Raw genomic sequence first — 24,811 nt, 5'->3', positions numbered from 1 at the left:
GCACACACACACACACACACACGCACACACACACACACACACACACACACACACACACACACACACACGCATACACACACACACACGTTTCAGCTTTGCATTAATTAACTTTTTAAACCAGAGTGGGTTTTTGAGTGTTTCCCAGCTCCAGTAATTACACACACTCTACTTCTCATCTAACCTTTCATCCCTCTCAGTGCGGACGATACAAACACACACACACACACACACGCACACAGACACTCGTGTCTCAAATTACACTTTATCCAATGACCTGCTTTAGTTTTATTTTCCTCCAAACTGATTGTTTTTTTTTTTATTTCATTTGTTTATTTTTTTTTAATAAAAGCTGAGTCAAATGTTTGTATTATAAATGTGTGTTAAGATGATTTTATTTGCAAGTTAAGGAGAAGGAATTTCCATTTTGTTAGAGATCAGTTCAGGAAGTTAGACGACAGAACAAAAATGAGACGTGCGCGCAGCCTGGTTGCAAAAAGACGCCAGTCGTTGGGAAAATGACGCAACTCAGTTACCCAAGAACTGCTGAAAGGTTTTGTACTGATTATTATGAATTAGTTCTGAAGAACAGAGATTGGTGTATCTTTTGTTTTCATAAAGATTCTGATGTCTCGGCATCCTGACAGTGATTTCTATTTTGACGTTTGTCATGTAGTCGACCAGACGTTCAGTCGCTGACTTATTTCCCCTCTCTATGGCACACATTTCCTTGATGTTTGGCTTTTTTTCTTCTGACTCTATCCACCGAACGGCTTTTTTTGTGTTGTTTAGCTACGTCCTGGTTTTCAGCTGATATCAGACTCGCTTCTGATTGGTTGTCTGTTGCTCAGCAACTAGCGGTACCATTCTAACAGTGTATGTGTAAGCCGAGCTGATCCTGCTTCAGAGCAGAGTTTCATAACCACGCTTCCGTACATGTGTGAAACTTTCCGCTTCCCGGGATTTAAAAGGGTTTAGAAGGACGATAACGCCTCGGCATCCTGACAGTGGCTAAATGATGCTAAATTATGCTAAATTATGCTAAGTGATTAACATGTTTGCCTCCACACACCTCCATGGTTTGGGGTTTGAGGCCCGTCTCTGTTCGCCGTGTGTCCTCCCAGTGGTTCAGGGGCTTCATCAGGGTTCTCTGGTTTCCTCCACTAGTCCAAACAAATTCTCCATTGTGTGTGTGTGTGTGTGTGTGTCTGTGTGTGTTAAAAAGATTGTGTCCTGACTTTGGTTGTCACATACCCAGGATCATAGACTCCAGTGAAGGATAAACGCTACATGAAACGGATGGAGGGATGAAGAGATGGAGGGAATAAAACTAAGGCTGTAATGATTGGATGTTTGTGGATAAATTCTTAAACGGTGAACAAATCTGAACAACGTTAGCGAACTCCCCGCGTCGATTATAGGCAGCATCTCAATAAGAACGTAGCGTTAGCTAGCTAAGCCTGTTTACTTCGTAGTTAGACCATAATGATAAGTAGCTACTTAGCTGAGTTCAGTATCCTGTAACCACAGCCGGCTTGGGAATATGTCCGATTCTAGAGGATGAGTTTTATGAACACTTTTCCAGCATGTTTTAGAAACCCGATTCTGTCTCACGCTTAAAAAATCTGAGTAAACTTCCGCTACGTTTTTGCAACCAGGAGTCGCGACCGACTGAAGTGCTGCGCGTCTCATAGACCTGATTTATTTCTTTTTTTTTTAGCTGAAATAATCAAAACTTTGTAGCTGATCATGTTTCTTTCTGTAAATGTTCTTAATAATCGTGTAGTATTTTGTATTCAATAACAATCCTAACAATGTATTGACATTTGAGCTTTACACATTTTAAGTTTAGGGATAACAGTATTATTTTTAAAAAAGTAGAAGAAAATGAAGCGTTATTATAAGCAGTGAGTCAGAGTGGCTTTGGCTTTTGAAGACGAGGCTTATTTGTCTTTTTCTTGCATTGTCCCGCTCTAACGATGCACTTACGTTACCCGCTCTTCCCTTTTTCCTACACCGTACCTACTTAAGGAGGAAGTCTGGATTGGTAAGTCGATGCTACCCGCAGATTTAGCGTCTTACTGTAGGACGCTGGTGGACTTTAAAAAGCTGTTCCTGCAGGCGAACTAAACTCAAACCAAATGTCCTGTGTTTTTAATTCCTCAACGCTTTGACTTAGACTGGATTAGACGGCAGCTATTCTTCTGTCTCTAGATTCTATCTTACATATAGATAACGTTTTTAAACGACAGAACGTCTTCAACAGGGCTTTCTTTATTCTTTACTGTTTTTCTCTCCGTTTTGTTGTTAAATGTTTTTTTTCCTATTATTTTCTTCTCCTCTCTTTTTTAATCCGTTCTTCTCTTATTATTAAGCCAGTCTTTTATTCTCTCTCTCTCTCTCTCTCTCTCTCTCTCTCAGTCACTTTCAGTGCATATTATTCCTTTCCTCTCTTTTCAGTTCTTCTCTTTCCTTTTCTGGCATGTGACAAATTGTGCATGTTCTTTAAATCTTCTCTTAAACATTCTGATCTTGTGTTTTAAGTTCTTCTCTGTGCTTCTTCTATGTAGGCGCTTTTCTAGAGAGCTCACACTGCAGCTAGGCTTTTTTTCCTCCCTTTTATATAACAGCGTCATTCTCTTGCAGGTCGTTCACTCGCGTCCTGGGCTGGAATCCTCCATCGTCCAGGACTCGCCATGTATTCAGGGTAAAGGACGTACCGATTACGATTCGGGAAATGACACGTCCTCTCCGCCGCTGTCTAAAACCGGTGTCTCGAGGACGCAGGACACGGCAGACAGACAGGAGAAACTGAAATTTCTGGACAATTCGTCCGATTCAGGAAACTCTCTGAGTAGCTACGAGTCTCTGAGTAAAGCCGAACACAGAGAGAGTCACGTTACCACGTCGGCTTTCAACAAGCTCAAAAGGTGAGAGACACAAATGGAAGCTAAGTGGATTATTTTTCTAATAACGGCACTTCGTCTTACGCTTTAACAGCAATTTGCCAGCGATTTAGCAATTTATTTCTGGATGAATGACAAACACACAGTGCATTTTTAATCTCAACACCGAGTTAGTTATTTTTCCGCTTCTGACTCAGATATTAACATCTGTTCATTCACCAGACTCGCTAACCACGCTAACCACGTTATCGTCCAAAGAAAAGAAACCTGACACTGAAGACTCCATCCGTTAATGTCTTAAAAATACATTGCTGTCTCCTAGAAAAGAAAACTTTACCGCGTCAAAAGATAACGCGGATGTGCGGCATCCCTGTTTAAGTTGTTGCTATAGAACACCTTCCCACCAATCAGGCTTGAGAATTCAAATTAACACTCAGATCTAATTCTAAGAATAGGATCAGTTTAGTAAGCATGTAGATCTGGTGTCTTTAATTTATAAACTCATTTTAATTCAATCTTTTCTGAAGTCTTTTTTTAACAATCTTCCCTAAATCGATGAGCACATTTCTGTTTATAGAAGTTCAACACATCTATTGGGAACACGTGTCACAGTCATCTATTGTATGATCATCATCATCAGCATCATCATCATCATCAGCTAATCTTGTGGCGTGTTTTGTGTAAATTCCAGCGAAGAGTCCAGCAGCTGTTTCGGATTTATGAGCCATCATTCTCCGTCTGCTGAGAAATCTCAGTTTCGCTCGGAAACTCGGTCTCGCAGCAGGAGTCGATCGTCACGAAGTTCTCGCCACTGGGGACGTCACATATCCAGGAGCAGGTCTCCGTCCTCCAGCCGCAGGTCCGTCGCCTTGCAATGAAACACACCTCAGTTTAGCTGCAGCTGTCATTTTTACCTCCCAATCTCTGTCTGTGTGTGTGTGTGTAGGTCATATTCCCGTTCATCCAGTTACTCCTGTGACTCGAGGAGAGCGAGTGTGTGTAGCGTGAGCAGCCGACGGAGCGGGAAACGCTCACGAAACACACCGGACCGGTATGCAGCTGTGCCCTGACCTGTCTACATTGACATCTTCTAAAATAAATCAAATCAATAAATGAGTTAATGAATTAATTAAATAAATAAACTCATCCTTCATCTGCATCCCAGCATAGCAGTCCTGGTCACATAGGGCCTTTTTACACCTGGTCACTTCATGTGTTGTCTCTGATCCGATAGCTATCTGATTTGTTAAAACTGTTCCATTTACATTAGGCCACATAAACGCGTCTCGGCGAATCGGATATCGATCCGATCTTTCTACTCCCGCCCAAAATGCAAATATATTTGACCTCATTTCCGGGGTAATTGAAACGGATTGTGCGGTTGCTACAAAAAGCAGCATTTACTGTTTGCTGCCTTTTCGCTGGCGGCAGCAGTGCATTTTAAGACCAAATGAGACGCCTGGGTGAAAGATCGGAGCAGCACTGATGGGAAAACATATCTGTTTCTGGCGCGATGCACGACTCACGAGTCACCTGCGAGTGACGTACTTCCGTTTGGGAGGAGTATAGCGCTGATGTATGTGGCTTGAACAACCACATTCATTTACACCTGTCCAGTTTCATCTGAAACACGTCCCAGACCACCTCCTGAAGTGAACCATCGGATTTATATCAGTCTCGAAAACGTTTCGGAGGGCATTTAGACCTGGTCTTTTTACCATCGGATAGCTATCGGATCACAGAAAACTCATGTGACCAGGTGTAAAAACCCCCTCAGTTACTTAATGAGCTGAGGTGAAGTTTGTTCGATGAGGCGTGGCGTTATCACAGTAGACTTTCAGAGAACGACAACAACAACAACATCAACAAAAAACAGATATAAAAACAAATATAAAACTATAAAAGCTTAAAGTCTCAGTTTATTTTTTACAGCTGGTTTTCTCCTTTGAGGTGAATTACAAGACTTTTATTTTCTTTACGATTCCCTCATTTGCATTTTAGTTTCCACGGTAACAGGAAACAGCACCTGTTTGCTTTTGATGATTAAAAGGCTTTCTGTTTTTACAAGACTCCTATTGAAACTTTGCCTCTTTCTCTGCCAGTTCGTTAGTGTGTCCAGGGAAGATTTAAAAGAAAGTTGTAGACTAACCTGGTGCAGATTTTAATCAGAAGACTTTTAATTAGCGCTGGATTTACTGGATATCTGTTTCATACCGATGTCCCTTCTAAAGGATCCGAGGGAGAAGGAGAAGCTCCAGCTCGTGTGAGAAGCCGTCAAAGCGAAGCAGGAAGCGCAGCAGGAGGAGAATCTGTTCCCCCATGAGGAAAAGAAGGAGAGACTCGCCCAGTCATCTCGAGGCTCGTAGAATCACTAGGTCTGACTGCAGCTATATTTCACCTTCTTTTAACGGCTTTTACACATGCGATTAAGAAGTAATGAATCAGAGCAGGCAACATCTGTCTCATTTCTGTTGTTCTTTCTCGTCTTTCTCATCAGTGCGAGGAAGAGACCGATTCCCTACTACCGCCCAAGTCCTTCCTCTTCCTCGAGCCGCTCCAGCAGTCTGTCCTCCTGGAGTCTGTTCTCTCTCACCAGGAGCCCGAGCCTCAGCCGCGGCAGGAGTCGCAGCCGCTCTTCGTACCGCAGTTACACTCGAAGCACCTCACTCAGCTCCATCTACAGCAGCAGGAGCTATGACTCTCTAGTCAGCTACAACCGTGCTCGCCGCTAACTTACAGACAAGAACACGGATCTGGACCTTTCAAAAATATCCATGAGCTAGCGAGCTAACAGAAGAAAAAAAAAACCAAGCAAAAATCCAAATCACTGACACACATGTTAGCTCCTATTAGCAAATTACTGTACAGCTAGCTAGCAAGCAGGAGCCAGGTGTAGCCACGTTAATCACAACGTTATTTCAAACGTTTACAACAAAGTAAATTCCCGCTAAAATTACAGCTTGCTAAGAGCACAATGTTGAGATTATAAGAAAGATGATCAAATTTTTAGAACAAAGTGTTAGTTCTGATTAAAACTCATCTAACAAGGAAGGGCTAAGGTAGTCTCCAATCAGAGGCAGGGCTAGGGCTGTTAGCAAGCTAACCAGAGCGCACATTAGTCAGAAAATTAGAAAAGGTGTAATGGAATGAAACTGTAAATGGATACGGGATGCCACATGCTGAAAAATCACCTCAGAAAGCACTGGAACATTTCTGTATTTGTTAACGAAGACTCTTGACTGGTATAACAGGCTAAACGGGTTGAATGCTACGCGCCATGTGTGGGACCAAACACCGTTTCTTTGTTGTTTAGCCACGCTAACGCAGTTTAAACCGACATGCGCTGCATTGTCACTTCAGCTTAGTAACCTCGAGTTAAGTATAATTTCATGCCTAAAATGTGAATCCCTTTCATCCGCCTATCACCTGCCCATCACTACTTCTTCTTTTTTTTTATTTTTAAGAACCGTGTCAAGTCAGAGTCGCTCGAGAACAGAGATATATGACCGCCGTTACAGATTTTACTGCACGCGGGGATTTTTTGACACCTGCATCACATTTTCAACCCTTTGAAAAATTGTGCCATGCTGCCGTACACACGCTCCATCGGCTCAAATACCAGCCGTATTTATCTTCCACCCGAGTGCAAAACAATTCAAACGGCGACGGCCGTTACAGCGACAGACGGATGACAGACTATCTGAACAAGACAGAAGCCCGTCTGTCTGCGCTAAAGTGCTTATGCTAGTTTTAGAGAAAAGAAATGTATTTGTACATCTGCAGTCTTAGATATCTGAATACAGTATCATTTATCACACAGTGTGGAATTGCCATAGATGTACATACACTTAGTCTGTAAACATTCTTCTTAAACAAACATTAACTAGCTTCGTTAACTCGCTAAACGGTCTGATATTTAGACAGTAGGTTCTTTAGTTTATAAAACTCTGCTAATCTAGTTCATATGATCTGATGAGATTAGTTTTGCAGTTAATTATTTTAACTTAGCTTAAGCTCAACTTAACTAGCAGAAATTATGACCCGACTAGGTAGCTGTAGCAAAACAAGGCTAAAGTGAAAACTAAAAATGACCACGCAGAAAATCATTAAAAGACATTTAAGCTAAAATTACAGTTAGCTAAGCGTAAAGCTGAGACGATAAGAGTGGCTAATGTAAGCTCAATGTTAAGACTATAAGAAATATCAAAACGAAACAAATTGTTAGTTATGAATAAAACACGGCTAACAATGAAGTAGAGCAGGAGATTTGTTTTACTAGAAAATTTTTAATAGGATTAAACTGTGAACAGATACAGGATGCCATGTGCTGAAAAAAATTACCTCAGAAAACACTAAGCCTGGGACATTTCTGTATTAAAAAATCTTGACGGCTAATTTTTATTAGCTTCTAACGACTAATTAGCTAGAACAAACGTGTTTAGCTAAGTGTAGTTTAACGACTAGACTAAGACTAGAGCTCCAGCTACGATCTAAGACTAAGACTAGAGCTTAAGCTCCTGAACTCCAGCTACGATCCGGTCGCTAGCTAAAACCGAGATTAGCACAAAATTTACAACCCCAATCTGTGGTTTAAGAAACTGTAAAATAGAAATATTCATCTAAAATCTCAAGCTTGAATATGTGCATCTGTAGCAATTTGTCTCACATTAATCAACGCACTTCATTACAAAGAGAAACGCACTGGAGTATTTTAGTAAAATAATGCTGGGTTTATTTATTTATTTATTTATTTATTTATTTATTTATTTATTTGACTTTATCGCTCACATTCTTTTGCATGTTGGATCGTTAGTTCATTAATTAATTTATTATTTATTTATTTCATTTTCTTGCCATAACACAAAAAGCAGACAGATGCTTGTTTGGATATTTGTTGTATTTATTACTTTTATTTTATATAGAAATAATTAATATTTTCTATATGTAGAGAAGGAAGTCCTTGAAGATTTTTTTTCAATTTCTATTTAATTTTTTTTCTCCTTATTTATGAGTAAGATGATGTAGGTGATGTGATGGAGAAATCTGAACATATAGAGACATACAGAATGCCACTGCTGAAAGGAAGCTTGAGGAAGTAGTAAGACATGAAGTCGCTTTTTCTCTGGCTAGGAGGAAGAAATTATAAAGCAAAACAAGGCAGAATTATTCCTGTATAATAAGCACGATAATTAACAGAACTTAAAAAGGTATAAAAGTCAACCATTGGAGTCATTGGAGGATGGTCACGTGTGATATGTTACAATTGAATTTTTAATATTTTGAACAAGTTTTCTTCTTTTTTAAAAAAAATATTCATCTGGAGAATCTGTAAATGTCTGGTGTAAATACACATAGGATTTGTGTGACTAAAGTAAGCATGTGTGTAATTTATTGAAAAAAGGACGAAGCTTTGCAAAGAAATTGCCGACTCATCCGGCTGCTATAAAAGACACAAGATGTTTATGATGTCAAACTATATATAATACGTTCCAGGGAAAAAAAAAACACTGGCATTCTATGAGAAATGAATAACGTTACACCAGCGTCGTCTGTAAAGCCTGAAGCCATTTCACCGAGAAACAAACACGACATTCACCACTTCTTCATCAGGCTTTGTGAAGGCCTGTGTATAATATTGTACAGTGCATCGATTTATTCATGGCCCATTTATTTTAACTGAACAAACGTTTTCAAACACAGACACTAGTCCTGTCTTAATTAGCACTGAGTTAGCATCAGGAAGGGTACAGAAAAAGTCTATTAGAGTTCGTTTCTATCAGTTTTAATAAACATCCCAAAAGCTAGAACTCCTACTTAGTGTTTTTATACAATGTTGGCCATTTTAATAAGTATCCTCAAACACTACAACTCTTTACTATCTACAGTAGCATTCTTACTAGCATGTTTTCAATTTTACAAACATTAGAAATCCTCTTGCTGTTCTTACATGAGCGACATTAATAAACACCGCAAATGCTAGAATTATTCACTACCCAGTATTCTTTCACAATCATCTCAAATGCTAGCACATCACAGCAACTGTGTTAAATGATAGAGATTGTCTATATTTACATTTATTACTAGAACGTCAGCCAAATGTTTAAAAGTCCTAAAACTCTTAATAGTCATTTTAATTTTTTTTACTACAACCTTGACCAATAATAAACATCCCTAACTAATAATACAAGTATAATTATATAATAAAACAAACTTATTAAACCACTAGGGATGTTTTTTTTTAATTCCTAAATTTAAAATTAACTTAATGTAGCATTCGTACTAAAATATCAGTCATTTTATTAACCGTTCCAAAAGCTAGAGCTCTTCGCTACCTAGCATTCTAACTAACATGTCCATTATCGCAAACATCTCAAACACTGGAACACCTTCTCTTCATTTATATCCTACAAGCCATTTTAATAAACATCAGCCATTTTAATAAACATCAGCCATTTTAATAAACATCTCAAATGGTACAATTCTTCATGACCTAGTGTTCCTGCTAGAACATCAGCCATTTTACTGACTAATACGCTGCTCAGAATCAGTTCTAACAAGTTTTATTTTCAGGTATTAGTTATCATGTGTTGTGCTATCAGTTGTGAAGGAATAGCAAAATGATTTGAAATGAAATAACATGTACTAGCACTCATGCAGGATCACATCATGGGTTGTTTTTAGAGAAAATTCCAGAAAAAAATCTGCTAAAAATGACTTTGAAACTTTGGAAAACTTAGCAGTTTGATTCTATGCTACTGCTAAACGTATTTATAGTGTCAGATTAACTTCACGGAGGCTTTACTTTTAGTAATGTTATAGAAATGTTATTCTTGAGGTTCTGGTCTCTCTTTTTTCCCCATATTGTCTGTATAACAGACTTAACAATATTTGCGCTCATGCGGTAAATTGTAGTTAGCCGCAGCCATTAGCTAGTAACCGTAGTTCCTGGTTGCTTAGCAATAGTGGTCTATTTCTGTAGCATGTTACCTCATATGCTAACTTTAAATGATCCAGTAGGTACTAAATATGCCACAGAATTATAATTATAATGTCTTTATGTTTTTTCCTACACTTTTTTTTCTAAAAAGGTTTGTCACTTAAGAATGTATTCTCGTACCCTACCATTTGGGTTTTTGTCCCATCACTTCCTGTCACTATCTTAAAAAAAATAATGATAACAACTGCCAAATAACTACATTCAAAAGTGTGGTTGAGAATCCAACAACAAATGTGTGTATTGAAGTGAGTCTCAGAAACCATTTTTCTCTGTATTATATGCAAAATATTGTGTGTGTGTGTGTGTGTGTGTGTGTGTGTGAGTGAGAGAGAGAGAGAATGTCCTAGAATACGAATGTGTCCTCTTTCACTAGGTCTAGTCTTTCTCTGTTGTCTGAGTCCATGTAGAAATTATAGAATAAATAAAGAGACTTGTTTGAAACTTATTAAACGTGTTGATGGTATTGAATTGGAATGTCGTGTCTCAGACTCCTCATGAGGGATCTTGAACGGGAATAAGGGGAAGGTCGTGTTTCTTGGTGATCATATCATTGAGTCATCTTTGCATGCTTAGAATGTGTGTGTGTGTGTGTGTGTGTGTGTGTGTGTGTGTGTGTGTGTCTGTGTGTGTCTGTGTGTGTATGCGTGTCTATGCCTGTGTCTATGTGTGTGTCTGTGTGTGCCTATGTGTGTGTATGTGTCTGTGTGTGTCTATGTGTGTCTGTTTGTGTGTCTGTGTGTGTGTGTGTTTATGAGTGTGTGTGTCTGTGTCTCTCTGTGTCTGTTTATGAGAGTGTGTGTGTGTGTGTGTGTGTCTGTGTCTCTGTGTGTGTGTGTGTGTGTGTGTGTGTGTGTGTGTGTGTGTGTGTGTGTGTGTGTGTGTGGTGACATAACCTCACATACCAATGACCCGAGCCCTGACTCTGGCCTTAGCTGAGGTGAGTTAGGTTCCTTTAAATAGGCCATGAGTCACTGAAAGAGGGAACATGCTACATTCACATGCACCCTACTTTTTTGTACACTACCGTTTATAAGTCCTATGAATACAAGAAAGTATAAGACTCTAATCAACGCCATTGTGGACACTCTGAGTGTGATTACGTAGATCAAGTAACACCAAATTTGCCAAAATTTAACAACACAAAAACTAAATGTTAAATAAAAGTTTTATACAGAAAACTTCACAATGTTGATTCTTTATTATTATAATTTTTATTTTAAAACCATTTATTAGCCTTAGAATTTGGGGTCTGTCCTTGATACAGGTATAGACACATTAATATATTAAAAGGACTGCATCACTATAAACCTGTTGTTTATGTTAGAGCCTGATATAGTCAGAGCCACTGTAATAAATAAATAAATAAATAAATAAATAAATAAATAACCCAATTTGTGGGATAAGTAAAGAAAGCATGATGTTAGTTTAATTAAGTCAAGGGAAAGTAATGTCAGTTCAATAAAACAGATATTGGTTAAAACTGATTATTATTATTATTATTATTATTATTATTATTATTATTATTATTATTATTATTGTTGTTGTTGTTGTTGTTGTTGTTGTTAGCAGCAGTAATAGTACTATTGTTGTTGTTGTTACTATTATTATTATTATTAGTATAGTAGTATTGTTGTTGTTATTATTATTAGTAGTAGTAGTAGTAGTTGTAGTAGTACTATTGTTGTTGTTGTTGTTGTTACTATTATTATTATTAGTAGTAGTAGTTGTAGTAGTACTATTGTTGTTGTTGTTGTTGTTGTTACTATTATTATTAGTAGTAGTAGTAGAAGTAGTAGTATTGTTGTTGTTGTTGATGTTGTTGTTGTTAGTGTGACTGTAAACCAACTGTCTGTTATTACAGTTCTATTCATATTCACTTGAATCAGTCACAATTTCTTGCTTGATCATCCTAGATCCTGTTTGAACTTGTGATAACGTGGTAAATTAAGAAGCACGTGAACACTGCAGAAGTTGCTGGAGTCCCGCGCTAAAAGTGGATAATAGAGGAGGGGTCTTTAACAGCCTTTAACCGGGTTGCCAGGTTGATCAAGTCAACGTCGGCTTTAAGATATTTTGAAAGAAAAAGTCGCAATAAAATGAAAGTTTTTATGTTACACTGGTGGGATTTGTTAAATCTGTTATATAAGTAATAGTTAAGTTTATTAGTTATTAGTTGTCAAAATAATTCCTAACACTTCACATTTTTGGTGAAGTGTTAGGAATCCTGATTCTTTATCATATAATATGTGTACTTTTATGTGTATATTTTATCTATTATGTGTCTTTCTTTTTATTTTTATATATTTTTGATTTCATTTGAATAAACAGAACAAATTTCAGGGACTGATTTAGTCCTGACCATCTTTTATGCTCATAACCTGGTGAAAAACTGAGGACTCTCTGCTATAGGTTTTGTTTTAATATTATTTTATATTGATATTTTAAGGGCAGTGGGATAGTGTTCCTGTAGCTCATTACTCTCCAATCTATCTATCTATCTATCTATCTATCTGTCTATCTATCTATCTATCTATCTATCTATCTATCTATCTATCTATCTATCTATCTGTTTGACTGTCTGTCTGTCTATCTATCTATCTATCATTCTATCTATCTATCTATCTATCTATCTATCTATCTATCTATCTGTTTGACTGTCTGTCTGTCTGTCTATTTATCTATCTATCTATCTATCTATCTATCTATCTATCTATCTATCTATCTATCTATCTATCTATCTATCTACAGTATCTATCTATCTATCTATCTATCTATCTATCTATCTATCTATCTATCTGTTTGACTGTCTATCTATCTATCTATCTATCTATCTATCTGTTTGACTGTCTGTCTGTCTATCTATCTATCTATCATTCTATCTATCTATCTATCTATCTATCTATCTATCTATCTATCTATCTATCTATCTATCTGTTTGACTATCTATCTATCTATCTATCTATCTATCTATCTATCTATCTATCTGTTTGACTATCTATCTATCTATCTATCTATCTATCTATCTATCTATCTATCTATCTATCTATCTATCTGTTTGACTATCTATCTATCTATCTATCTATCTATCTATCTATCTATCTATCTATCTATCTATCTATCTATCTATAATACCCAGCAGTTTGGGGAACTTCTGAACATTTTATGGACATCGTCTCTGCCTCAGAGCCTATAGCAGTTTCATAGAAATACTTTCATGATGTCAAACTAGTAAATTCTCTCTAGAAAGAGTGTTTGCATGCTAAGTAGCTAACCAAACATCTGGAATCTGTAACTGGGCCGTATTTCTTTTCACGTCGTGTCCCTTTTTGTTCTGTAATAAATAAAAAAAAAATGCTTTATGTTCTGGTCAATCTTTATCAATCAGGTCTGTGCTGAACTCAGAGTTTACGATGACCCATTAGTTCCTCAGGAGCTCACGGCTGTAACTATTATAAACTGCTGTATAAATGACATTATTTACATTTATGTTATTTACTGTAGAGTGTCACCCAAATGAGGACGGGTTCCCTTCTGAGCCTGGTTCCTCTCAAGGTTTCAACCTCATGTCCACTCAGGGAGATTTTCCTTGCCGCCATCGCCTCCGGCTTGCTCATTAGGGATAGGGATAAATATATAGTATAAAATTAATTTTAAACTTTCATTTCATATATTAATAAATTAATTTTTATCCTTATTTCTTCTTCTTCTTATTATTATTATTCTCCTTCTTCTTCTTCTTCTTCTTCTTCTTCTTCTTATTATTATTATTATTATTATTATTATTATTATTATTATTTCTTTTTTCCCTCTCTTCTGTTTCCATACTTCTGTAAAGCTGCTTTGAGACAATGGGAAATTGTTAAAAGCTCTTTACAAATAAATTGAATTGAATTGAAAAAAAAGTTTTGTGTCACCATACGCAGTTCATTTGTTGGTGGATTTTAGATCAATGTGTTTACATCACGACTAAAGATTATCCTTTGAGATTTATACACAAAAAAAATCCTCCCAGTTGAGGGTTTATGATAATAATAAGGCAACCCAAATCCCTCAGGCTGTATAAAAGGGCACCAGTCCACTTTTGGCTGGAGACCCTTTAAACACACACAGCAAGTGGACACTGAGACTCTAGGTGTGTGTTAGTGTGTGTTAGTGTGTGGTAGTGTGTGTGAGCGTCCAGAAGGGACTTTATCTAAGTGTTAACTGGAGTTTGGACATTTGTTTCCACAGAATTGAATAATCTTGACACTTTTTTTCACGTTGATTCTTTACAGACTTGACTAAACTTGTGTTTACACTCTTGAGAAGATGGCAGAAGGTGATTTCTACCCCCTGGGGAGCAGACAGAGGTTGACACGTGACCCTTTCTCTACGCACTTCATGGATCCGGACTTTTCTGTGCCCATGTCCGCGTTCCCGGAGGATCTGTCTCTAGACTGGCCAGGCTGGGCGCGCCCCCGCCTCAGCGCGCGCCTCGGCTCACCGTGGACGGGCTCGTTCCCGCGCTCTTCGTTCCCGCGCACCTCCATGAGCGCGCAAACCCCTCGAGGCGCGCCGCCGATGGACCCGGATGAGCCGTGGAAAGTGTGCGTGAACGTGCACAGTTACAGACCGGAAGAGCTGACTGTCAGGACTAAGGACGGGTTTGTAGAAGTTTCAGGTGAGAGACAACATGTATTTTTCTTCCTCTTCTTCTTCTTCCTCCTCTTTTTATTTTTCCTCTTCTTCTTCTTCCTCTTCTTCTTCTTCTTCCTCTTCTCTTCTTCCTCTTCTTGTTCTTCTTCTTTTTCTTCCTCTTCTTCTTTTTTTCTTCCCCTCTTTTTCCTCTTCTTCTTCCTTTTCTTGTTCTTTTTCTTCCTCTTCTTCTTCCTCTTCTTTTTCTTTTTCTTCTTCCTCCTCTTTTTTCCCCTCTTTTTCCTCTTCTTCTTCCTCTTCTTCTTTTTCTTCTTCCCCCTCTTTTTCTTTTTCCTCTTCTTCTTCTTCTTCTTCTTCTTCTTCTTCTTCTTCTTCTTCTTCTTCTTCCTTTTCTTGTTCTTTTTCTTCCTCTTCTTCTTCTTCCTCTTCTTGTTCTTCTTTTTCTTTTTCTTCTTCCTCCTCTTTTTCTTTTTCCTCTTTTTTCTTCTTCTTCCTCTTCTCTTCTTCCTCTTCTTCTTTTTCTTCCACTTCTTCTTCCTCGTTTCTTCTTCCCCTTCTTCTTTTTCTTCTTCTTCCTCTTCTTCTTCTTCTTTTTCTTCTTTGTCTTTTTATAAACCATTTTTTTTTATAAAACATTACATCCCAAATGTAAAACAATCGCACACACACACACACACACACACACACACACACACACACACACACACACACACACACACAGGCGAAAGCTGACTCACATTTTTAATTCAGTTTAGATTTAAATAGAATAATAAGATCCTTTCTGTTTCTTTATTACGTTGGATTTTGTATAGATTTCTTGAATGTTTAGTTTTATTCTGGTTTAGAGTTTAAATCTTTAGGTGACGTTGGTTTACTTTTTAGTTTTGACTAATTTTAAGTTAGACACGATTGGTTCAGGTTCTTGTAGACCGCCTTTCTGATCTAAAGACCTAAACTGATTTAATTTAGACCGGTTTAACTTAGAATTTAGGTTTAGTTTGACCTTTGATAAGACTTTAGTTTAGACTGTGTGTGTGTGTGTGTGTGTGTGTGTGTGTGTGTGTGTGAGGGAGAGAGAGAGCACAGTGACTTGCACATTTCCACAATGCCTCTCTGACTCTGTCACCTGCTGAGATACTTTAAGAAACATCACGCTACAAACAGAATTAGCCGTCGGATGGAGACGCGCCCTGTTCTGTCTATAAACAGCACTAAATCAGAGACACATGATCCATGGAACAGAGGGAAGACTTCAAACTTTGTGGGTCACAGCCATGACTAATGTTTGATGAAAGAACCGACGCTACAGAACACAGATTGGCTTTTTAATCACTTCGGTGACAAGGATGTGATGTTGTGACTGTTTTACAGTAAAGAGATTAATAATGATCATATTCATCAGATCCAGAGACGAATCTGTCGGGTGTTTAAACTTTCAAGGACTTTAGGACTGTGTGAAGGGCTGTATATATCTACATACCTCAGCCAGACCAAAGCAGCATAACAATTTACTGTCTAACAACTGGAGAGAGGAGGGGAGATAGTGAGGGAGTTAGAGAGAGATGAAGGGAGTGAGGGAGGGAGTGAGTGACGGAGTGAGTGAGAGTGAGGGAGTGAGAGAGGGGGAGGGGGTGAGTGAGAGTGAGGGAGTGAGAGAGGGAGGGAGGGAGTGAGAGAGGGAGGGAGTTAGAGAGAGATGAAGGGAGTGAGGGAGGGAGTGAGTGAGAGCGGAAGAATGAGAGAGGGGAGGGGGTGAGTGACGGAGTGAGTGAGAGTGAGGAAGTGAGAGAGGGGGAGGGGTGAGTGACGGAGTGAGTGAGAGTGAGGGAGTGAAAGAGGGAGAGGGAGTGAGAGAGAGAGAGAGGGAGTGAGAGAGGGAGGGAGGGAGGGAGGGTGTGAGAGAGAGGGGGGAGGGAGGGAGAGAGGGAGGGAGTTAGAGAGAGATGAAGGGAGTGAGGGAGGGAGTGAGTGACAGAGTGAGTAAGAGTGGGAGAGAGAGGGAGTGGGAGAGGGAGTGAGAGAGGGAGTGAGAGAGAGGGAGTGAGAGAGAGAGAGGCAGCGAGTGAGGGGGAGAGAGGGAGTGAGAGAGGGAGGGAGGGAGTGGTACAGGGAGTGAGTGGGAGGGACTAAAAGAAAGAGAAATCGAAAAAGAAGAAAAAATTAACAATTAATAGAAGACAGAAAGAGGAAGATAAAAAGAAAAAACGAGAAAGAAAATGATCAATGAAACAGAAGTAAAGTAAAAAGATACAGTAGAAAAGGATGAACCAGAAAAATACAAGCAATAAAATATATATATAAATAAATGCACAAATGAAGGACTGAAAAAAGATAAAAATAGAAAACAAAGAATATTTTCAAGAAGAGAAGAATGGAATTGGAGAGAAATAAAGTGCCGTGTTGACGCTCTGATGCTTAATGCTGCTGCTGCTGCTGAAATGTTTCCTACTGTGACCTTTTTGTAAAACCTAGGGGTCAAAGGTCAAAGAACAGGAAGCGTGCTACTGTGCGTTAGTACTGAGCACAGAGCGCTAAATGTCAAGTCTCACTTCATTTAGCAGCTGTTTCTCTAAGACTACTTCTGTGTGTGTGTGTGTGTGTGTGTGTGTGTGTGTGTGTGTGTGTGTGTGTGTGTGTGTGTTAGTTAATAACTGTCATGCTGTTTTTTTTCCTGCTCAGGTAAACATGAAGAGAAGCAGGATGAGGGAGGAATCGTGACGAAGAACTTCACAAAGAAAATTCAGTAAGTGTCTCTGCATCTCTGCATATATCAGAAGGATAGACAGAGAGAAAAAGAGAGCAAGAAAGAGAATCAGAAGAGTTTATTATCATATCATAACTATTATGATATTATTATATGTTATTATATTTTATAGTTATAATATTATAATATTATAGTTATTATATGACATTATATTATAGGCCATTATATTATATATCAAAAGCAAATCATACCACATCACATGGTGCCATATTGGATCATATGATGTGGTATCACGTCATGTGGTATCACGTTATGCGGTATCACATCGTGTGGTATCACGTCATGTGGTATCACGTTATGCGGTATCACATCGTGTGGTATCACAGCGTGTGGTATCACGTCATGTGGTATCACGTCATGTGGTATCACGTCATGCGGTATCACATCGTGTGGTATCACGTCATGTGGTATCACGTTATGCGGTATCACATCGTGTGGTATCACGTCATGTGGTATCACGTCATGTGGTATCACGTCATGCGGTATCACATCGTGTGGTATCACGTCATGTGGTATCACGTCATGCGGTATCACATCGTGTGGTATCACGTCATGTGGTATCACGTTATGCGGTATCACATCTTGTGGTATCACGTCATGCGGTATCACATCGTGTGGCATCACGTCGTGGTATCACGTCATGCGGTATCACATCTTGTGGTATCACGTCATGCGGTATCACATCGTGTGGTATCACGTCGTGGTATCACGTCATGCGGTATCACATCGTGTGGTATCACGTCATGTGGTATCACGTCATGCGGTATCACATCGTGTGGTATCACGTCATGCGGTATCACATCGTGTGGTATCACGTCATGTGGTATCACGTCATGCGGTATCACATCGTGTGGTATCACGTCATGTGGGATCATAACACAGATCTTCTGTGTATTCAGTGTCTCTCCGAGACGAGTTGTTACAGTATCACCTTGTATTATATCATGTGGTATCATATTGCATAATATGGTATTATATTCATCACTTATCCAGACTGACTTTCTATTTATTAAAATTTGTACAACTGAGCAATTGAGGGTTAAGGGCCTTGCTCAGGGGCCCAACAGTGGGCCTGGGATTCAAACTCATGACTCTCTGATCAGTAGTCCAAACGCCTTAACCACTAGGCTACCACACATTAACCACATATCATACCGTGGTATCACATGCTCTTATATGGCATTGTGCGGTATCATATTGCCCCATATGATATCATGTGGTATTATATCTTATTATGTAGTATCATATAATGTGGTATCATATTGTATTGTGGTATCATGTGGTATCATATGGTATCATGTGGTATCATATAATGTGGTATCATATTGTATTGTGGTATCATGTGGTATCATATGGTATCATGTTGATTATCTATCTTATCATGTGGTATCATATAATAAAAAAACTTATCATGTGGCATGTGGTATCATGTGGTATCATGTATTTTATTGCATCATATAGTACCATATCTTCTGATATGGCATCATATGGTATCTTGTGGTATTATATCTTATGATGTAGTATCATATATCATGTGGTATCATGTTGAATCACGTGGCATCGTATTGTATCATGTGGTATCATACCGTATTGTGGTATCATGTGGTATATCATCACATAGTACTGTAGAATATCATATAGTATTGCAACGTTCACATAATATGACACTGTATCATATCTCATTGTATCGTATCACCTAGCATCATGTCCGTTTGTGTCTTAACACATCGTACCGTCTCAGGTGTTATCATATCTTAACAAGTCATATATCCTATATTTTATCGTTTCATGTGGTATCATATCTTGTAATATCTTAACGCGTTGCATTATATCGCATTGTTACATATCATAACATATCGTCTGTGTCATAACCTTTTAAGATTCCTCATTAACACCGATATTAACATTACTGTCTAATTGTGCAGTCAGTTTTTTCTTTCCTCACTGAAGCTGCAGATAAAGTGCAGTAAAAAAAAGTGCAGTGATCATATTCAGCTGTTAGTCCACTAATGCCCCATGGCATGACAGCAGACTTGCCCCTCCCTCACAACAGATCTATAAATACTCTATCTCTTTTAGACCGCTCTTCTCTCTCACTGCATGTGAGCACCTGGTTTTAGCCGTCCGAACGCATTCAGGCCCCGGTGATATCCGACCTTTGCTTAACAGCTGAAAAACATCCTACTGAAAATTTTTACGATTGAACTCAGGGTTCTGTTTGGTCAGTAGGAAGTCGTTGGTTCGTTTTCTCTAACCGCAGCTCTGACATTCGTGCAGCTGATGTGTATGCGGTGTGTGAAGTTTTGTGTAAAGAGATGTTTATTTCACATTATGGAGCAGTGTGTCGTTTATTTCTGTCTGTTCTTAACACGAACAAAAGGAACAGACCAGGAACAGACAAAAAAAAAACAAACAAACAAAAAAACGTAATCTGCTTCAGCCACATACACTGTTATTATCTGCACTCTCTTTTTCATCTTTCTGTGTCTCTTATCGTCTCCTCAAACTCCTTTGTCACTTTCTTCTTTCGCTCTGTTTTCCGATTAGTGTTTGTTTCTTCTCTCTCTCCATCTATCTTTTCTTTTCGCTTTCATTCTTTCCATTATTTCTCTATGTCGTGTGTTTGTGTGTGTGTGTCAGAGAGAGAGAGAGAGAGAGAGAGAGAGAGAGAGAGAGAGAGAGAGAGAGGGGATAGACAGAAAGTAAGAGAGAGAGAGAGAAAGTGAGAGCGAGAGAGAGAGCGAGCTAGAGACAGAAAGCACGAGAGAGAGAGAGACAGAAAGTAAGAGAGAGAGAGAGAGAGAGAGAGAGAGAAAGTGAGAGAGAGAGAGAGAGAGAGAGCTAGTGAGAGAGAGACAGAGAGAGAGAGAGACAGAGCGAGACAGAGAGAGCGAGAGAGAGAGAGAGAGAGAGAGAGAGAGAGAGAGAGAGAGAGGGCAGACTTACAGGATCGATACAAGAGATGAAATGATAATGAAAACTTCTTGCTGGAGGTAAACAGACTGCACTGACGCCTGCAGCCCCTAACACTGAGATCATTTATCACACACACACACACACACACACACACACACACACACACACACACACACACAGAAAAACAACTCTAGTGCCATGGAGAGGGAGAGGAAAAATTTGCTGTGATAAAATGAGAAAGCCACAAGAAAGCCAAGAAAGTGAGAAAGAAAGAGCAAAAGGAAGATAAGGAGTGAGAGTAAAGGCCTGCGAAGTACAGAACTGAACAAAAAATGGCAGTAATAAAGTGAAAAGAAAGAAACAGATGAAAGGAAGAAAGAGAGGAAGTAGATAGAAATGGGAAGGAAAGATGGTTAAAAAGAGAAGTAAAAATTAAAAGAAAAAAGTGTGAGGAAAAAGGTGAAGAAAGACAGTGAGAGAGTGATTAATAAAAAGTAAGAAAAAAAATTGTCATGTGAAGACAATGCTGATGAAACACACTCTGTTGGACTGCTCGAGTGTGTGTGGTGTGTGTGAGAGGACACACGCTGGTGTTAGCGCACTGTAGCAGTGTGATGTTAATTAAATAGCAAGCGACTCCTGAACTAACACTGATGTTTATGTTACAGTCCACATACTCGCTTTCGCTACCTTATTAGGTCAGAGAGCGTGTGTGTGTGTGTGTGTGTGTGTGTGTGTGTGTGTGTGTGTGTGCATGTGTTTGTGTGTCTCAGAGGCTCTGTTCTCTCTGTCTCTGTTTTAGTGCGTAGAACAGTTTAATAAATCACTGTACATTTGGGGTGTGTCTGTGTCTTAGCTTGCTAGGTACCACTCTAGCCATGCCAACTAGCTAACAAATGCTAACCTGACAGGATTTTTCTGAGGAAATTATTTCAGTTTTCCTGAAAACATCGGCTACCAATGTTGAGCTAGTCTGAGAGAATTTTTGAAGAATTCTGAAGTCAAATAAATAACTGTTCATACTCTGTCACTGCTAACACTAGCTGGATTGCTATCAAACACGCATTTATGTCGAGCTAATCTCGCAGGAGTTCTAAGATTCATGCTAACCTGACATCATAAAAACAATCTGTGCTGCTATCCCTAGCAAATCTGACTGGATTTGTGAGAGGAATCACATGGTTCATGATGTTCACAATGCTTATGCTAGCTATGATTCATAAGAGGAGTTTAATCACTGCTAATGCTATCAGGGATGTCAGGAACATTTTATTTAGCTCGGGTTATGTTCTGCTATGTTCGGAATGAACTTCTCATGCCGAGTTATATGTTTAATATGTTAAAAACCTTGATTCGCCGGTTGTGTGTAGACCCTGAGCGAGTGTGTTTCGGTATATGCAGTGTATCATTGAACTCACTGTGATGACATAGAAGTGAGAGCATTCCAGCATTGTCCCTGAAGGCTACGGAATGTTCTGCACCTCCTGTTCCCACTGCAATATGAGATGAGTTTGGGGAGAGGGATCTGTCAATGACCTCATTACACGTTCATGTTAAAAGTGTGTTCCACCCAATCACACTCTCTTTCTTTTTCTACCACCGTTTCTCTCTCTCTCTCTCTCTCTCTCTCTCTCTCTCTCTCTCTCGCACACTCATTAAAATGGCTGCCACAATGATTACTCCAGTTTTCAGGTGGAGATTTCAGGTGCTAATCTTCATACCAGCTGGTGATTTGTAGTAATTGGGAACAGTCTCTATTTCTGAGCTTAATATCTGGATCTCTCTCTCTCTCTCTCTCTCTCTCTCTCTCTCTCACACGCTTCAAAATGATGATATCAGGAATGATCATCCTCCCGTTCAAAATAAATAACACACTGAGTTTCACAGAGGAAATGAAGGAGAAAGAGAAACTGGAGGAAAGAAAGAAAGAAAGAAAGAAAGAAAGAAAGAAGGAAAGTGAGAAATGAAAGATTAAAGAAATGGTCAGAGAAACAAGTGAGAAACAAAAGAGGGAAAAGGAAAGAAATGTAAAAGAAATGTAAAGATACAGTGTGTTGTACATTTTTGTATTGTATTTCTAAAGCACTGGATGACTTCCCTCTTTTCTCTCTCGCTCTCTCTCTCTCTCTCTCTCTCTCTCTCTCTCTCTCTCTCTCTCTCTCTCTCTCTCTCTCTCTCTCATTGTATAGGGTCCCAGTGGATGTGGACCCACTAACGGTGTTTGCGTCTCTTTCTCCTGAGGGAGTGCTGATCATCGAGGCGAGACAGACTCCTCCATATTACCTGTACAGTAACGAGGCTCAGACTGAGCCCATGGAGGAACAAACCAAACCACAGGAAACTTCCACGGCTTAAATACCCACTTCCTCTAATCTACAGTGGGTGGAGATGTGATTTTGTACTAAATCCTTACTGCAATTTCCAACTTGAAATGTTGTTTAATGTAAACGTGTGGTGAAATTTCTGAAAGACGAACGGCAAAGACAAGCTAAATGTCACAAAGTGTTACGCTAATCTCGGGTGTATGAGATGGTTTGTGTGATTGTGTGGTGCGGTTAAATGACATCATGTTGCTCTTCCTTGTTGCTAGGTAACCTAGCTAGCCGTACTTTCTTGTGCTCCTGTGCTAGCTACAATCACATGACTAAGTTAGCATCCTGAATGAACAAATAATACAAACGCATTACCTCAGCTTTTTTTCTGCTGTTGTGCACAAAGAAAGATGTTAAAAAAATTAGTTAGAATTAAAAACCATTTGGCAGATTCTTTGCTCTAGAACATATATATAAAAAAGTTAGCAATTTCTCGTTAAGCTAATTTTATTTTCTTAAAGCTTTTTTTATAGACACTATTATATTAGCCTTCTTGCAGAGTTTGGTTTCAGCTGAAAATCTAACAATAGTGTGTTTGGTTGATACTAACTGTATCCACACAGCAGGTTATTGCTAGCTAAGTAAATTAGCAAGCAATTAAGGAAATTTCCAATATGTAAGAAGACATCTTACTAAAAGTTTTTATGGTGTTACAGTCTGAGTTTCACCAAGACGAATAAGAATAAACAGAGACATTTTCAGTAACGGATTGGCCATAGCATTTCTAAGAAAAGGAGGTAAAAATGTTTTTTAGCATTTTTTATTGTTACGAACAACAGCTAACACAGCATTATCGTTTCTGCTTTAGTTAGATTGGTTAGCGAGCATGCAGTAACTTCTAGTGCTTTCTTTAACCTGCTAGCTAACTTTAAGTGAAAATGTAAAAGCTGCTGCATAAAGTTACTTCAAAATTTGACTTTATTTGGCTAATGAACATTTTAGCAGACAGGCTAAATCAAGTAAAGGAAGCTACTAGCATTAAAGCTGAAGCTAAAAAAATCATTTAGCCGAATCAACATGTGCAGACACATTTATGGAGGAAGATGATCAAAGTGCGATTGCACCAATACACCCAAACGTGTGTGTGTGTGTGTGTCTGTGTGTACGAGATAGAGAGAAAGTTGTGCTTGAGTGTTGATGAAAGCCAACTTGTTTTTATTTTTCTCCCAGAGATTCAGTGTGTGTTGTAACTAAACATATTAACAAGTGAACAACTGATTTATCTTTAGTGAAATATCAGTTTTATCATTTAGTGTTTTTTCAGGGTTTTTTTTTCTGATACTTCACTGGGTGTAAATATACTGTTTGTAATTCGTACTGAGAAAATCTATGCAATAAAATGTCTTACACAAAGTGTCTCCTTATCAGAGTTTTGTATTTGCACATTTATGGAAGGAGTCTCCAGTGTTAGTGCTTTGTAACAGTCAGAGCTGCTATAGTTCTTCTAGAGCTTGTTTTACAAACATCCTTCAACATTAAATATAACAATAGTATGTCATTCAGTATTAATTTATAAATGTATAGCTTTTTTTTTTTTTTTTACCATTTTCTATTCAGAGTCTCTAGTGATGTTTTTCCAGGATCCCTTACAGTAGGTGGACTTTTTGCTAAGCACCATTTTAAAATTTCACTCTTTTTCATCCATTCACTTTATCATCACCCAGAGTGAGCGTCTTCCCTACGACACTTTGATTATTACTGACTTATTTCTTCTTCTTGGCAACTAAAAATCATTTCTGTGTGCGATGTTGATATTTCTGACTGTAAATTACATATAACGAACATAACGGCAGTGTAATAGCTAGCTAACTTATTAGCCTTGGTTACTAGCTAGATCACGCTTGCCTTCTGTAGCTTCCAGTTGCTTAGCAACAGTGGGCTCATGTTTTTAAACACTAATTAGCATTTCTGAATATTGAAAGCAAGAATTCATAAAAATATGAAATACGTCTGGATTAATATTAAACATTTATGTAAAAGACTGACGAACATTTTGGATTGATTTATTTAATTATTTGTAAGTTTTGATTCAGTAAAAACCACAAAAATATAACGTTTATACCCTGGAGGTGTCCCACATGTGTAATCAAGCTTTCTATTTTATTATTTATTTAACTTCACATCAAATTTGAGAGCTGTAGATGTGGGAAAAGTTGCCAACACAAATGTCTTAAAAAAAATATATTATTTTTAAAAATAAATAATATTTATCCAAATCTGTGCA

General features: G+C 38.5%; 2 protein-coding genes across 2 annotated transcripts in view; both read left to right on the top strand.

Annotated features, from left to right (window-relative positions):
- The window catches only part of srrm4 (serine/arginine repetitive matrix 4), a 61,144-nt gene extending 53,517 nt beyond the window's left edge, over positions 1-7,627 (top strand). The window contains exons 9-13 of the mRNA XM_060883825.1: positions 2,644-2,927; positions 3,595-3,762; positions 3,850-3,954; positions 5,135-5,278; positions 5,401-7,627. Of these exons, the coding sequence (XP_060739808.1) occupies positions 2,644-2,927; positions 3,595-3,762; positions 3,850-3,954; positions 5,135-5,278; positions 5,401-5,635 (936 nt within the window). The 3' untranslated portion in view covers positions 5,636-7,627. The remainder of the gene's footprint in view (positions 1-2,643; positions 2,928-3,594; positions 3,763-3,849; positions 3,955-5,134; positions 5,279-5,400) is intronic.
- A 6,311-nt stretch (positions 7,628-13,938) lies between these two features.
- On the top strand, positions 13,939-23,940 carry hspb8 (heat shock protein b8). The gene is made up of 4 exons (XM_060883826.1): positions 13,939-14,032; positions 14,175-14,560; positions 17,215-17,278; positions 22,405-23,940. Exons 2-4 carry the CDS (start codon positions 14,209-14,211, stop codon positions 22,568-22,570), a joined length of 582 nt encoding a protein of 193 aa, XP_060739809.1. The 5' UTR covers positions 13,939-14,032; positions 14,175-14,208; the 3' UTR covers positions 22,571-23,940.
- The last annotated feature ends 871 nt before the right edge of the window (positions 23,941-24,811 follow it).

This window comes from Tachysurus vachellii, chromosome 12 (genome assembly GCF_030014155.1).
Source record: "Tachysurus vachellii isolate PV-2020 chromosome 12, HZAU_Pvac_v1, whole genome shotgun sequence".
NCBI lineage: Eukaryota > Metazoa > Chordata > Actinopteri > Siluriformes > Bagridae > Tachysurus > Tachysurus vachellii.
The sequence above is the reverse complement of the archived record's forward strand: the minus strand, read 5'-3'. Positions and strand labels throughout refer to the sequence as shown.